Source organism: Falco cherrug, chromosome 3 (assembly GCF_023634085.1).
Source record: "Falco cherrug isolate bFalChe1 chromosome 3, bFalChe1.pri, whole genome shotgun sequence".
NCBI lineage: Eukaryota > Metazoa > Chordata > Aves > Falconiformes > Falconidae > Falco > Falco cherrug.
This window is the reverse complement of record NC_073699.1, coordinates 116,233,871-116,246,479: the sequence shown is the minus strand read 5'-3', so window position 1 is coordinate 116,246,479 and position 12,609 is coordinate 116,233,871. Positions and strand designations below refer to the sequence as shown.

At 48.3% G+C, this 12,609-nt stretch overlaps 1 protein-coding gene across 3 annotated transcripts; it reads left to right on the top strand.

Annotated features, from left to right (window-relative positions):
* The first annotated feature begins 335 nt into the window (after positions 1-335).
* On the top strand, positions 336-12,392 carry DHDDS (dehydrodolichyl diphosphate synthase subunit). 3 transcript variants are annotated; one of them, XM_055704710.1, is made up of 9 exons: positions 336-438; positions 2,009-2,092; positions 3,026-3,142; positions 3,764-3,906; positions 5,291-5,407; positions 5,595-5,696; positions 6,370-6,484; positions 8,333-8,440; positions 11,492-12,392. In XM_055704710.1, the coding sequence occupies exons 2-9, from the start codon at positions 2,030-2,032 to the stop codon at positions 11,726-11,728; spliced, it is 1,002 nt and encodes a 333-aa protein (XP_055560685.1). In that variant the 5' UTR covers positions 336-438; positions 2,009-2,029; the 3' UTR covers positions 11,729-12,392. The 3 variants fall into 3 exon arrangements, with proteins under 3 accessions (XP_055560685.1, XP_055560686.1, XP_055560684.1); XM_055704709.1 differs by lacking the exon at positions 336-438 and having other exon boundaries at positions 986-2,092; XM_055704711.1 differs by lacking the exons at positions 336-438; positions 11,492-12,392 and having other exon boundaries at positions 976-2,092; positions 8,299-8,440.
* The last annotated feature ends 217 nt before the right edge of the window (positions 12,393-12,609 follow it).

Genomic DNA, 12,609 nt, shown 5'->3' with positions numbered 1-12,609 from the left:
CACAACCTGCCCCAACCCTGCCATCAGCCCGCAGCCCCCCACAACCTGCCCTGCCATCAGCCTGCAGCCCCCCACAACCTGCCCCAGCCCTGCCATCAGCCCGCAGCCCCCCACAACCTGCCCTGCCATCAGCCCGCAGCCCCCCACAACCTGCCCTGCCATCAGCCCGCAGCCCCCCCCAACCTTCTAGGCTACCCCATAACCAAGCTGACCCCCCCGTCAGACCCACAGCCCCGCTGCCCCCACCGCTGTCCCCATCGAGCCCCCTCCCCGAGCTGCCCCGGCCCCTCACGCCCCGCCCCCCCCGCCCCGCCCCCCGCGCAGGCACACGGCCCCGCCCCTCCGCGCACGCGCAGACACGCCCCGCCCGGCGCCGGCGGGTGACGCAGGCGGAAGGGCGCGTCACCCCCGCGGGAGGCTGAGGCGGCGCCGGGCGCGGTAACGGGCGGCGGGAGCGGGTCGGGCACCGGGGCAGCCCGTCGGGGTCGGGGTGTGTGTGGGGGTGTCTCCTGCCACCGGGCTTCTCCTGCCGCCCGCTCCCTCCCGCCGGTGCCCCTCGGCGGCCGCCTCCCTCTCCTCACGGAACCGACGGAGGCCTGAGGGACGCTGCCGCCTGCCTGGCTGGGGAGGGCCTGGTCACCCGGCGGGGTAGGCCGCTGTGCCCACCCGCACCTCCCCGTCTGCGGGGGAGCCGGGCTGTCGGTGTGGGGAGCGGCGGGGGGGGGATGACTGTCGGTGGGGGGAGCTGAAGGGGGGCCGGGCTGTCGGTGGTGGGTGCTGGGGGGGGGGGGCGGGCTGTCGGTGGTGGGTGCTGGGGGGGGGGGCGGGCTGTCGGTGGTGGGTGCTGGGGGGGGGCCGGGCTGTCGGTGGGGGGACCTGGGGGGGGGCCGGGCTGTCGGTGGGGGGACCTGGGGGGTCCCGGCTGTCGGTGGGGGGAGCGGTGGGGGCCCAGGCTGCACCCACCCGGCAGGGTGGCAGCAAGCCGTGTGCTTTCAGGTGCCCTGTACTCGTTGTTGTTTGTTTGTTTGGGGTTTTTTTTGGGGGGGCTTCTTTGTGAAGCTTAGTTTTTAAGATGACTGTGTAAAACCGTATGTAAAAGCTTGCTGGCTGTGCGCAGTCACAGGCGGTGTTGGGAGCTGTGTGTTTCCAGCCTGAGCTATTCAACGGGAGCGTTAAGAGCTTTAGTCACAGAGCCCTGGGTTCGGCAGGTCCTTGCCTTAATGGTCTGTGGCTGCATCTGTGGCCAGAAATCCCTTCCTGAGGGAAGAGGCAGAGAAGGCCCGTATGGAAAATTAATGTAGTCAGTGTAATTTGAATCTGCTTTGGTCCCTGGATGGGTGCTAGGTGGTTGGATGTGGGTGGTTGCCCCCATGACTCTGTCTTTGTAGCTGTTCTGGGTCTCTCAAGGTTGCTGGCTGAGAGAACTGAAGATTAACGTGGAGGTTCAGTAAACTCTTTCATCTCGTTAGCTCAAATCGGATCTTAGTATTTGATGTGCAGATAACATGGTAAAAAACCCAACCATATTTTTAAAGCTCCAAAGGCTGAAGTTCTCTGTTTGTGAAGGAGAAGAAATAACAGTGGTGACACAAATGCAGGATAGGTGGTGATGTAGGTGGTTGCTTCATTTGAAGTATTTCCAACTAGCGCAAAAGCACTGAAGGTCAGTCTGCACTGCTGCCACCCTGTGACTCGCCTGGGGGTAGCCCACGCGGTGGGTCTGTGCTAACTCACCAGCTAGTCCGCCCGGAAGACACAGCAAGGATTTTTCTTGCTACCACCTAGTGCAGAATCCACTCTGATGACATACAGCTGGAAAATTCCAGAGCAATTTTTGGGCTCCCCTGTTGTCTGCTTATCAAAGTACCTGCACAGATAATAAAAGGGGCTCCAAAACAACTTGTCAAAGCGTATTTCTCCAGAGTGATGGTTTGTAACATTGTTTTGGGCTTAAACAGGATCCTCTGTACCTCTAACCCCTTTATTTTCATCTTCCCCTTGGAAAAAGGAAAGGAGCTTTCAGGGAAATATGTCGTGGATCAGAGAGGGCGAGCTGACCATCATAGAGAGATTTTGTGCCAACATCATTAAGGTAAGGAATGAATTTAGTTACCTGCGGTAAAGAACTGGCAGGTTTGTCAGGGTTCAGAGTGGAACTGTCTCTGTGACTGCTCTGCTCTAGAAAGATGGCGTTGCTAGTGTGGGTACATATTAATGCTGGCACTGGATGTACATCCCTAAACAGCATTTGAGAATGGAAGATTACTTAAGCTTCGTCTTGCAAATGAGCAAGGCTGTAGGCAGTGCTTGCCAATAATGAGCTTATACTCTCAGCCTTCCGTGCTTTGTGCCCTTGCGGAGGAAGGCAGGGTGTGAGAAGGAGGGAGAGAAGCAAGATGGTCCGATTATGATTCTAAAAAATGAAACTGAGTTTCTTGGTCAGAGTAATAACTCACCAGTTCCAGGAAAATTCCTTGCTCAGCAGAGTCTTGAGACTGGTGATGCTGCCCTTCTCACAGAAGGATTTGTGCAGACCTAATGAAGTCAGTGAAAAGGAATATTCTTCTGAAGTGGGGGAAAGTCTTATGACTTTTTTTTTTCTTTTCTCTTAAATTAATTGTCTGTGAAAATGCCCTTGGACTCTGAAATAAAAAATCCTTACAATTATGGCAGCATAAAACTCTGTGCCCTCCCCCGTGGCTGCAGAAAGGTAGCTGTGGCAGTGCTGCTCTCTCTCCCAAGTACTACAGTTCCTTGTCATGCAATAGAAAGAGGGAGGGCCAAGTTGCTTTTCAGTTTAGGCAGTTGTCCATACTGACACTCTGTTCAGAGAGTCTAAAGTGGGGTTAACAAAGAGATAAGTAGTATCTTACTCTTCCCAGCTCCAGCCCTGAACCTGGGAGATATGCACTGCGCTCCTACAAATAGGCAGTGCTGCCAGGAACAGTGGGACTAAACTCTGTGATGCAAGATGCCAGCTTGGCTGTTGGCTTTCTGGTCTGTTGTGTTTCTCCTTATTTTCTAGGCAGGTCCAATGCCAAAGCATGTTGCCTTCATCATGGATGGCAATCGCCGTTATGCCCAAAAGTGTCATGTGGAGAGACAGCAGGGACATTCGCAGGGCTTTGATAAGCTGGCACAGGTGGGGAGGATGTTTGCTGCCTTTAAGTCATGTGTTGGAAGTTCGAGCTGTGTTTACTGCTTGACTGGTGTATTGTGTTCCTTCTCTTCACTGGAGGGTGGCCAGTGCTGGGAGCTGACGTTCGTCATCAGGGTTCCCAACTTCAGCTCCTCTCTCTCTGTTACCTTGCAGAGTCATTCTAGTCAGCTATTTCCGCACCTTCCCCGCCCCCCACTCCCGTCTTATACCAGATTGAAATATCTGCCTTGCAGATCTTGAAGCTGTTAATTTTATGAAACAGGTTGAATTTCTTTGAAAAGGTTTTCAAAGGTATGCTGTTATGTAGTTTATAATGTTATCTATAAGAGGTGCTGTCCCTGGTTGGATTAGTCCCATATCCGTTACAGATTCTCATCCTTAGGTAGTGATATTTTCCTCCTGTTCTTTACAATTAATTTGAAATTCTCATCAAGTGGGTTTCATTGTCAGCTCTTGACGCTTGTTTCTTTTGATCCAGTCTTAGCATAGTGGGAAACGACAGGAAGGTTTTGGCAGTGGAGAAGTTGGGTCTTGCTGACCTGTCTGACTGTCTGAGTCTGCTTATCTGACTTTTGTTTTCTGTTATATTTTGTCTTCTTGCAGACACTACGGTGGTGCTTAAATCTGGGCATTCGGGAGGTCACTGTTTATGCCTTTAGTATTGAGAACTTTAAACGCTCCAAGGAGGAGGTGGATGGGCTAATGGATCTGGCAAGACAGAAATTTAGCCGCCTACTGGAAGAACAGTAAGAATCCTCTCATGTCTGTATCCCACAGGGTGGAACTAAAGCAGAACCTGATTAAGAGGTGTTTACAGGGATGTTACAAGTTGTGAAAATGGATTAAATGAAGGAAGATATTCTCCACCTCCAGCTAGAGAGGGGCTCTGCCTGTCTGGATGGGATGTGCAGCTCGTCAGCGTGCAAAGTCGTCATCCCCACACCACCAGATCTGTGTCTGTATCATGTGGCTTACTGTGCAGCAATCCCACCCAAACAGCTGGGACAGTACAGCTTTCAGATAAGCACAGCACAATTAGAAATTTCTGCTTAGCACTAGAGTGCTAGATGCCTTGTTTTCATGAAGTATCAAAGCCTTGTCTTAAATTCTGTCACGGTATTTTTGGCAGATCAGAGTTCAGCTCAGCAACTTGCTTTGCAGTAACTTGAGACTCCTACATACGGGCACATGGTGCGTGAAGTCGAAGTTGGAGTTGAACTAGTTCGTGTATTGCGTGTAGATGAAACTAGCACAGATCTGAGTGAGCAGGGAGGGATGTTACAGCGCCTGGTTGCTCAGCAGCTCGGTGGATGTGTGTGTTTCTCCGCGCCTGACTGGCACAAAGAGTGGTGCATGGAAGCAGTCCTTATCTGGCTGAAGTAAATTTGAAAGGCAGTGAGGGAATGCAGCTGGGAGGATGGGAGGGAGAGGATAGCGTGTGTGCGTGCTAGTGTAAGTATCAGAGCTGCCCGAGCACTGCAGAGTACGCTGTGATTGAGGGGCCATTTCCCTGGTTTCTACCCAGTGCAGCCCTTTATCGGGGAGTTTGTAGTGCCAGACAGCAGCAGGAACCTGTAAGATCCCCCAGGATGTCCTGTCTGCTCAAACTAACGCTATAGCAGGCGTGGATGATTTCCTCTCTCATCTGCTGTTCACTTCACCCCTGTCCCACTGTCACCTCATCAATATGTTAAGTCTTTCCTCACACCAGAAAGTAGTTATGCTACCCTGTGGGTGACCATTAGTCATCTTAAATTTTGATTAGTTATAGGTGCTCAGAGCCTATGGTGTATTCTAAGTTTTCCATACAGATTTTCACGACTTCAGGTAGGAATGCCTAATCTGTGATCATTTTCTAGTCCTTTGGTTATGTCTGTATCTCAGGAACTGGTATGGGGAATGATCAGTTTCCCTTTATGGAATGGTTTGGGATGATCAAGTCAAAGCCAGCTTTCAACACCTGAGGAACATTTGCTCATTTTGCCTTTTTCTAATTCTCGGTTTTGCTGAAGCCATGCCTGCCCACATGCCTGTTGCTGTCGCTTGGCGGATGTTATGCAAGGCAGACATGGTACTTGTGCAGTGGAGACTGTTGTTTTCCATGGTCCTTACTCTTGTTGTTGGGTGTAGGGAGAGCTTGAAGAAGCATGGTGTGTGTATCCGTGTCCTTGGGGACCTGCCCCTTCTGCCCTTGGATATTCAGGAGCTGATTGCCCAAGCTGTGCTGGCAACTAGGAACTACAACAAGTAAGTAACACACAGCTTCAAGTAGCTGATACCTCACATCTTCCTCTTCTACCTGAAGGCTGAGACTTGGCAGACATGCTACACCTTTTTTTATCCTACAAGCCTGTGTAACTGTTGTCGATGTTCTTCTTTCTGTCGTCTACTGGACCTTCTTTAGGTTAGTCTTTCACATCTTTCTCCTTTTCAGATGCTTTCTAAATGTCTGCTTTGCGTACACATCGAGACATGAAATCAGCAACGCTGTCAGGGAGATGGCATGGGGGGTGGAACAAGGACTGCTCGAACCCAGGTAACTCTTGCCTTTCTGTGTGAGGCTTCGTAGATGAAAACTGCCTGTCTTACCACCTATGCTTTATTAATAACCCCTCTGAAGCCAAGTGGCTTTTAAATAGACCTCTTTAAACCAGTGTGACTGGAACAAATGACTTAAAGTTACTGTGCAATGTTTGGTTTTTATTATTTCAGTTACCATGGTGATAGATACACAAGCAAGACAGAAGAGAAATTAGGTCTGTGTCTTAAGTTAGTTTAAATGTGAAGGCAGATTTTTATGCCACAACAATTGGCTGCTTGGCTGGCAGTCTTAGCTATGAGGTCAAACAACAGATGAATCATGAATACTGAGCTGTTCCTCCACCCTGGAGGAGATGGAGTAGTTAGCACTCTGCTCTCTGCTCCAGATGGAAGCCCTCATAGTCTGGTTCCACCACTGTATTATGTTTCAAAGAGCATGGAGGGGGATGCTCTGGGGGCTGAAAGAACATTTGAAATAGCCTGTGGAGCAGACAGCAGCGTCCATCAGAAGCAAGTTGATGACTGGCTGTGGTACAACTCCACCACCCAGTTTTAATCTGCAGTCCTGTGTTTATTAAAAAAAAAACCCTCAGTAATTCTGATTTCGTAGTGCCACCTCTGTTGGGTCAGGAAAGTGATCTTAATAAAGATGCATCTGTCTTTCTTAGTGATGTGTCTGAATCGTTGCTTGATAAGTGTCTGTACACCAACAACTCCCCCGATCCAGACCTTCTGATTCGAACCTCTGGAGAGGTTCGGTTGAGTGATTTCTTGCTCTGGCAGGTAAAGCCTCTGTTTTCTCCTTGAAATATTCCAACTTTACATCAGAGAGTGTTCTACCGACTCCAGGCATGAGCTGACACGTGGGCTTTTAAACTCTTTCTGCAAGGGGTTGTGTAACTTCTTGGATGGACTAAGTGCTGGGGCGCTTCCAAGGAACCTGTTTCTTGCAGTTCTGTGATTGCCTAAAATACCTTGCAGCACAAGTCTGAAATTGTATCATCCTGAAAGCACTCAATAAGAAATCACAAATTAGTCTAGCTGACAGCAGTCAAGGAAATCATTGATTGCTCATCCTTTTGCTCCTCTTCTCATATTTAGATAATTCCTCATTTGATTGGTAAATACTAGGCTTTTGATTAATTTAACCTGGCAATATGTTCCCTGGCATGAGGAAGTCCCAGAAAGGATTTCTAGATTCCTGGGAGAGGTGTTTGTCACATGTCAGCTGGAGGTGTAACCCTGTAACGCAGTTTCAGGAGTTTATTTGCCTTTCATGATGAAACAGGACCCTGCAAGACAGGTTCTAGCGATGGCACAGTCAAATCAGCATGACTAGGCTGCTAAGTTAAAACATAGTAAGTTCTTAATGCATACAAAGTTCATCTCTTTTTAGTTACAGTATCCAAAGCTGCTTCCATTTCTCTCTCTCCTGTGCTAGGCGATATTGACTTTGTAACACTGACTTTGCAGGAGAACATTTGAGTGGAGCTGCTTTACTTAAAGCTAACATTTTGGTTTGCATGTACAGTTTGGAGCCAAAACCCAACTGCCTTTAAGCAACCACAGCAGATGTTCCTATTCCAAGTTACTTAATTGGCCAGTTCACAGAAGTTGTCTGGCTTGAGCTGCGGTTGCTTACCAAGGCATATCCCTCTCCTGCCAGTATTTTTGGGCACACCTATACCCTGGATGGGTGTCAATGCTGCGAACTAACATTCTGCTTGCTCCTCTTGGTGGTAGTCCTGGCAGAGAAGCCGTGGAGCCTGAGCTTGTGGCTGGTGAAGCATTACTGAGGAAGTCAGTGCTTCTGTGAGTCTGGCTGGTGTGGTGCCCCTCTCCCATGCCAGGGATTGCAGCAGAGGAGAATGTGTGCTTGTACACCAGAGCGTTAGTGCAAATTTCACTTGGCTAACTCGTGTGTGTCCTAACAGCCCCAAAGTAGGAGGAAATTGTGCTTTCAGGATGATTATCTGATGTCAAAGAATATGTCCTTATGGTGCTTTTTTGTATAGAATTAGTTGATGCTAAGATGTTCTGTAGCATTACAATTTTAAGAGTCATGCAAAGTCCTTTTAAGTGTTGGGTATTGTAGTAATGGTCATAGGAACAGATTTACCTGAAACTTTGAGGAACTCGATGGCAAAAATAGGTTTTAACTTGAAAGCTTGCATCTTTCAGCTCTAGGACATCTTCAGTGCACCACAACTCTTAGATTCATTAAGTGGTGGTAAATGCCATGAGTGGGCAGTAAGGAATATCACAAGATGTCATTTAACGAATGGCTTAAATGTCACATCCTGATCCTCAGTTCATCTGTTATTCCCTTATCTCAGCCTTTGGTAGTCCAGTGTTGCTATTTTAGTTTTGTTACAAGTCTGTGATGCTTAAGCTATTAAAAAATACCTCTGTGAAGACCAGCATAGCATTAGAAATGCTGGTATCCTTGCAGGAATGGATGGCTAGTGTCCCAGCACTAGAAACTAATTAGACTCTATTTTGTATAGTTTCAAATCTCTCCTGTTAAAAATCTTTGTGGGGGAACTGGTGTAGTTTGACCAACAGAGCTGCATCTTGATGACCTTTTTTCTTACTAGATGATTAAATTGTTGGTGATGTTGCTTTCTGCAGACATCCCATTCATGCCTGGTGTTTCAGTCAGTCTTGTGGCCAGAATATTCCTTTTGGAACTTGTGTGAGGCTATCCTTCGGTTCCAGATGAACTACAGTGCTTTACAGGTAAGGGAGCCTTAGGGTAAGAACATACTGCGTTGAGCTTTCTATCTGCACAGAAACGTGCTGGAGATCAGGTGAGAGTGTGCGAAGTGGGAGCAGAGGAAGCATTTGTTTAGTGCCATTAGTTATATCTTGTTTCAGTAGCAGTTAATGCCAGATGTGTTGCTTTTGTTCCCATGTGGCTTGTTACAACATCTTAGCATGTGGCCAGACTCTACTTCCAGTATTACCTAAAGTCTCTGAAGTCACTGCTGTCTCTCTTGCTCATTGCTCGTTCCACCAGCTGGAAGTATCTGTCCCCACTCCTCAGCTACCAGGACAGAACAAATAAGCACTCCTGATTTGCTACAGGGTAAAATCAGCCATTTTAACTCAAACCCCTTCATCAGCGGTTTAAGCAAAGACTGCCGGGTTCGCTCTGGAATTTGCATGCTCCAACTCTGCTATTGTTTTTAGGGTTGTAACGAGTGGGTTTAGAGTTTCCTTCCTGGGAGCTGAAGTGAGGCTGCCTGAGCTGTGAGGCTGGGCAAGTGTTCTCTTTCTGGTCGTTCCAGATGTGCCTACTGAAGAGATTGTTCCTATTGCTCGTTGTCATTGTCTCTTTCCTCTTAGATTTACTGTTATGAGATTTCCCTGACCTGGTTCAGATAAATCTGGACAATCTGCCAAGTAATCTGGCTATTTTTAAGCAAAACAAATCTGAGTGCTGGAGCTTCTGATGGGGAAATCTGCAAGGTGGCAGCTTGTAGCACAGAGGCAACAGTAACTGGCAGGAGGAGGCACTTGGCATGGCGATTCTTTCCTCTACCATATTTGGTTGCTGAGCATGTCTGTTCCTTAACTATTTGGGTCTTCTGTTTCTTTAAAAACAGCCATTATATTGCCCTTTCCTACCTTCAGGGACGTTGCTTGCCTCTGAGAGACATTGGAGAGATTATAAACAGTCATGGTTATGGGTGAATTTAATCGGGTCCAGCTGGCCTGGAAGCATCCAAATTCTCCACATCCTTAACCTCTTTTATTCCTGTTTCTGCCCTGAGTCTGCCATTTTCCTACCAGCAATTCATTGTATTAATACAGCTAATGGCCATTGACCTTCTGCATAAAGAGGAATGCAAAAAAGGCAGTACTGTTTGTCACTGACATTAGCTTTGCCTCTGTCTTGAAAAGTATGGAATGGTAAGGTCACTGTTCTGACTTTGCTCCTAGTACTAATTTCTAATGGGTAACAAATGCTGCCCCTGTTCCTGTGTAGTCTCGTCTTTTCTTGGTCCTCATTTGTGGCTCTGTGTGTTCATGATATGCTATTATCCAGGTTTCTCATCATTGAGATCTGTTCTTTGGTCAGTTTTCCTGCTGTGAGACCCACTTTGCGGTGTAGAAGGCTGCCACATTTTTCAAGGGATGCAGTCCAGTTGTGCAGAAGGGAGGACTTCTCTCACACTCAAAGGAACTGCCGAGATTTAGGAGCCGGGTTCTTTTGCAAGGTGATCTTGAAAGCCAAAAGTAACTGGAGCTCTTGAACCAAATTACCTTGGTGGAAGGGTTGCTTGTCAGTAAGGATGGTGGGGTTAGGGGGGTTGACTTGCTGAGATGCCAGAATATATTACAGCAGCTGTGCCCGCTCTTCCAGAGCGCTGCTGTGTTCAGGACACTGCTGGTGCAGGCAGTAACGGTGTGGAGAGGCAGCTGGATGGAAGGTTTGACAAGGTACATTAAAAAAAAAAAAAGTAAACAGATTTGGAGGCATTTGCCAAAAGAGATCCTCCTTCCATCAGCTCAAACAGCATCAGGTGTAATGGCTATCTTTATTTTCCAGTTAGCCTGCTGCTCGAGGGAGTTTCCCCCTGGTTGTTGCTCACCACTTGGTGCCGTGGTCAGCTCTGACCTGCCTTTGGTACGTGGTAGGCCTAGGGGGAGAACGCGGGGGTGGCTCGGCAGGCCTGCCCTATGGAAGTGGTCGTGCCGAGTCTTTTCTGGTGAATAGATGGAATTTCACTTTGTTCAAGGGTGGAAGTCTTAATGCTGAACAGCCTGATGATTTTGCATTTCAAATAAGCAGAGCTACAGCAGTGGAGTGCTATCAGTTCAGTGGGCTTTCTGTAGCTAGGGATATTTCTACTCGTTCCCAGCACAACAGAAGCTAATTTACAGTGCCAGAGCATAGAGTACTGACTTGGGTGCAGGAGAAGTGTGGTGAAGAATGAGTCAGGCTCTCATTAGAATAATTATTTCTTCTTGCTCGCTTGAAAGGCCAGCACTCCCTCTGTGTGTGTGTGAGGTTATGTCACAGTGACCAGTTTTACTCTTTTTAAAGTCGAAAGCTTAATAGTCCTCATGCAGATGTGGTTTTGCTGTTGGAGGCTGCAGGCTAGGATAGGTGGAATAAGAAATCCAAAAGTGATATCCTGCAAAAATACTTCAAATACTTGAAGGGTGTAGGCAAAGGATAGCTACTGCCTTTACCTTCCTCCTGCCTGTCCTGCTGTGTCTCGAGCCAGCACATTCTTAGATCACAGGCATTTGGGAATGCTGAGCCCACTCATGCTTTTATGCTGAAGCTGATTAGTTCAATACCTGATCATCTGCTTGAAGAATTGCCCCATAAATCATCGTTCTGAATCCCTTAAAACCTTTCAGCTCCCATGTGAATAGGATCAAAGATGCTGTGATGACACTGGCAAGGATAGCTTGTGTGCACGTCTGTTGTTTGAAAGTCCTCTTCTGTGCTGTTCCTCTCTGAATCCAGTATCTGAGGGTTTTTTCCCCTATCTGTCATGACCTTTATCTATTTTAACTAGGTGTTAATGCTGTGAGCAGACTTGTGTCTTGGGGAGAAGGTCCAGAAGGATGTCCCTGTAGTTTTTTTTATAACGAATCAAGCAGGCTGCCTCGAAGTGGAGGAGGCGCACACAGGGCCACCCTTCTTTTAACCTGCAGATTGATGGCCAAGCAGAGGCTATTTCTTCCATAACCCCTGCTGCCTTGCATCTGCACCACAGATGAGCTGAAAGGCCTGGTCAAGTGCTAACATTCTACTGCTTTTCACTCTAGAAGGCCAGAGACTCCTACATGGAGGAAAGGAGGCGACAACAGATGGAAAGGGATCAGGCTTACGTGACAAAGAAGCTGCAGCAGGAGGGGTTTGTGTCCCACGGAGACTCTCGGCGCCGACAGACACTGTTGCAGAAATGCACCGCCATGCGGGAAGAGAGAATCCAGGGCTTTCTCCAGGCACTAGAGCACAAGAGAGCGGACTTCTTTGAAAGATTGTGTACGGTGTCTGCATGACATAGGTGCTGGGTTGTCTTGGGAAGACAGTTTTTAAGTGTTAGAGGGAACAGCTGCTGCCCAGATGAATTCACTCGGTGTGGTTCTGCCGTGGGGATGCAGGGCTGCTGTAGGACTTTATGTCCCCACTGGACACGCCTGAGGGCAGGGACGGAGTTCTGTGGACCCTTCTAGCTCCGTGAATGCTGCCGAGGAAGGCAATGCCGTCCTTCAGTCTCGCCTCCCTGCCCCGACCATGGAGAACACGCACATCCCGCCATATCTCTGCTGCTTGGTACCTTACAGGCCTGGATGTTTCGGTGACAAGAAGTTAACTAAAATGAGCCTCCAGTTTTGTTTGACTCCTCTTGAGCTGGCCCAGGCAAACCAATTCAGGCCTGTTAAATCAGTCTGGGCTTCAATTCTTTCCATGGCTTTGCAGTAGTGAATCTTCTGTTGAGATTTCCACTGCTGTCCCATAAGGGAAGCCTTGCCTTCCGCAGGGAGAGGAATTATTCCTGGTGTAGAAGAGAGCCCCGTGCCAAGTGGTGGCGGAGATATTCCCCACTGCCTACTTCAAGCACCTTGTCCTTTCCCCACCTTATTGGGCTGGTTTTGATGTATTTGCTCATGGAAGAGCTAAAGCGAGGTGTTGTCAGCCTTGCTGTAAAGGAGGAGAGGGGGGGGGGGGGGGAAAATACTCCAAAGCTTCACCAGATCTTATGATCCCTTCTGAGCAGTGTTTGTGGGGAAAACCCACATGCTGAAGATGCTGCTGTTGGAACAGTCTAGAGGCTCTGAGCAGGCGAGCAAAAAGGATTGGTTGGGAATTAACTTCATGGCTTAAAAAGAAAGAGAAGTTAGCTAAACCCAGGTGATGGATACAGTCTGCCAAATCCCTC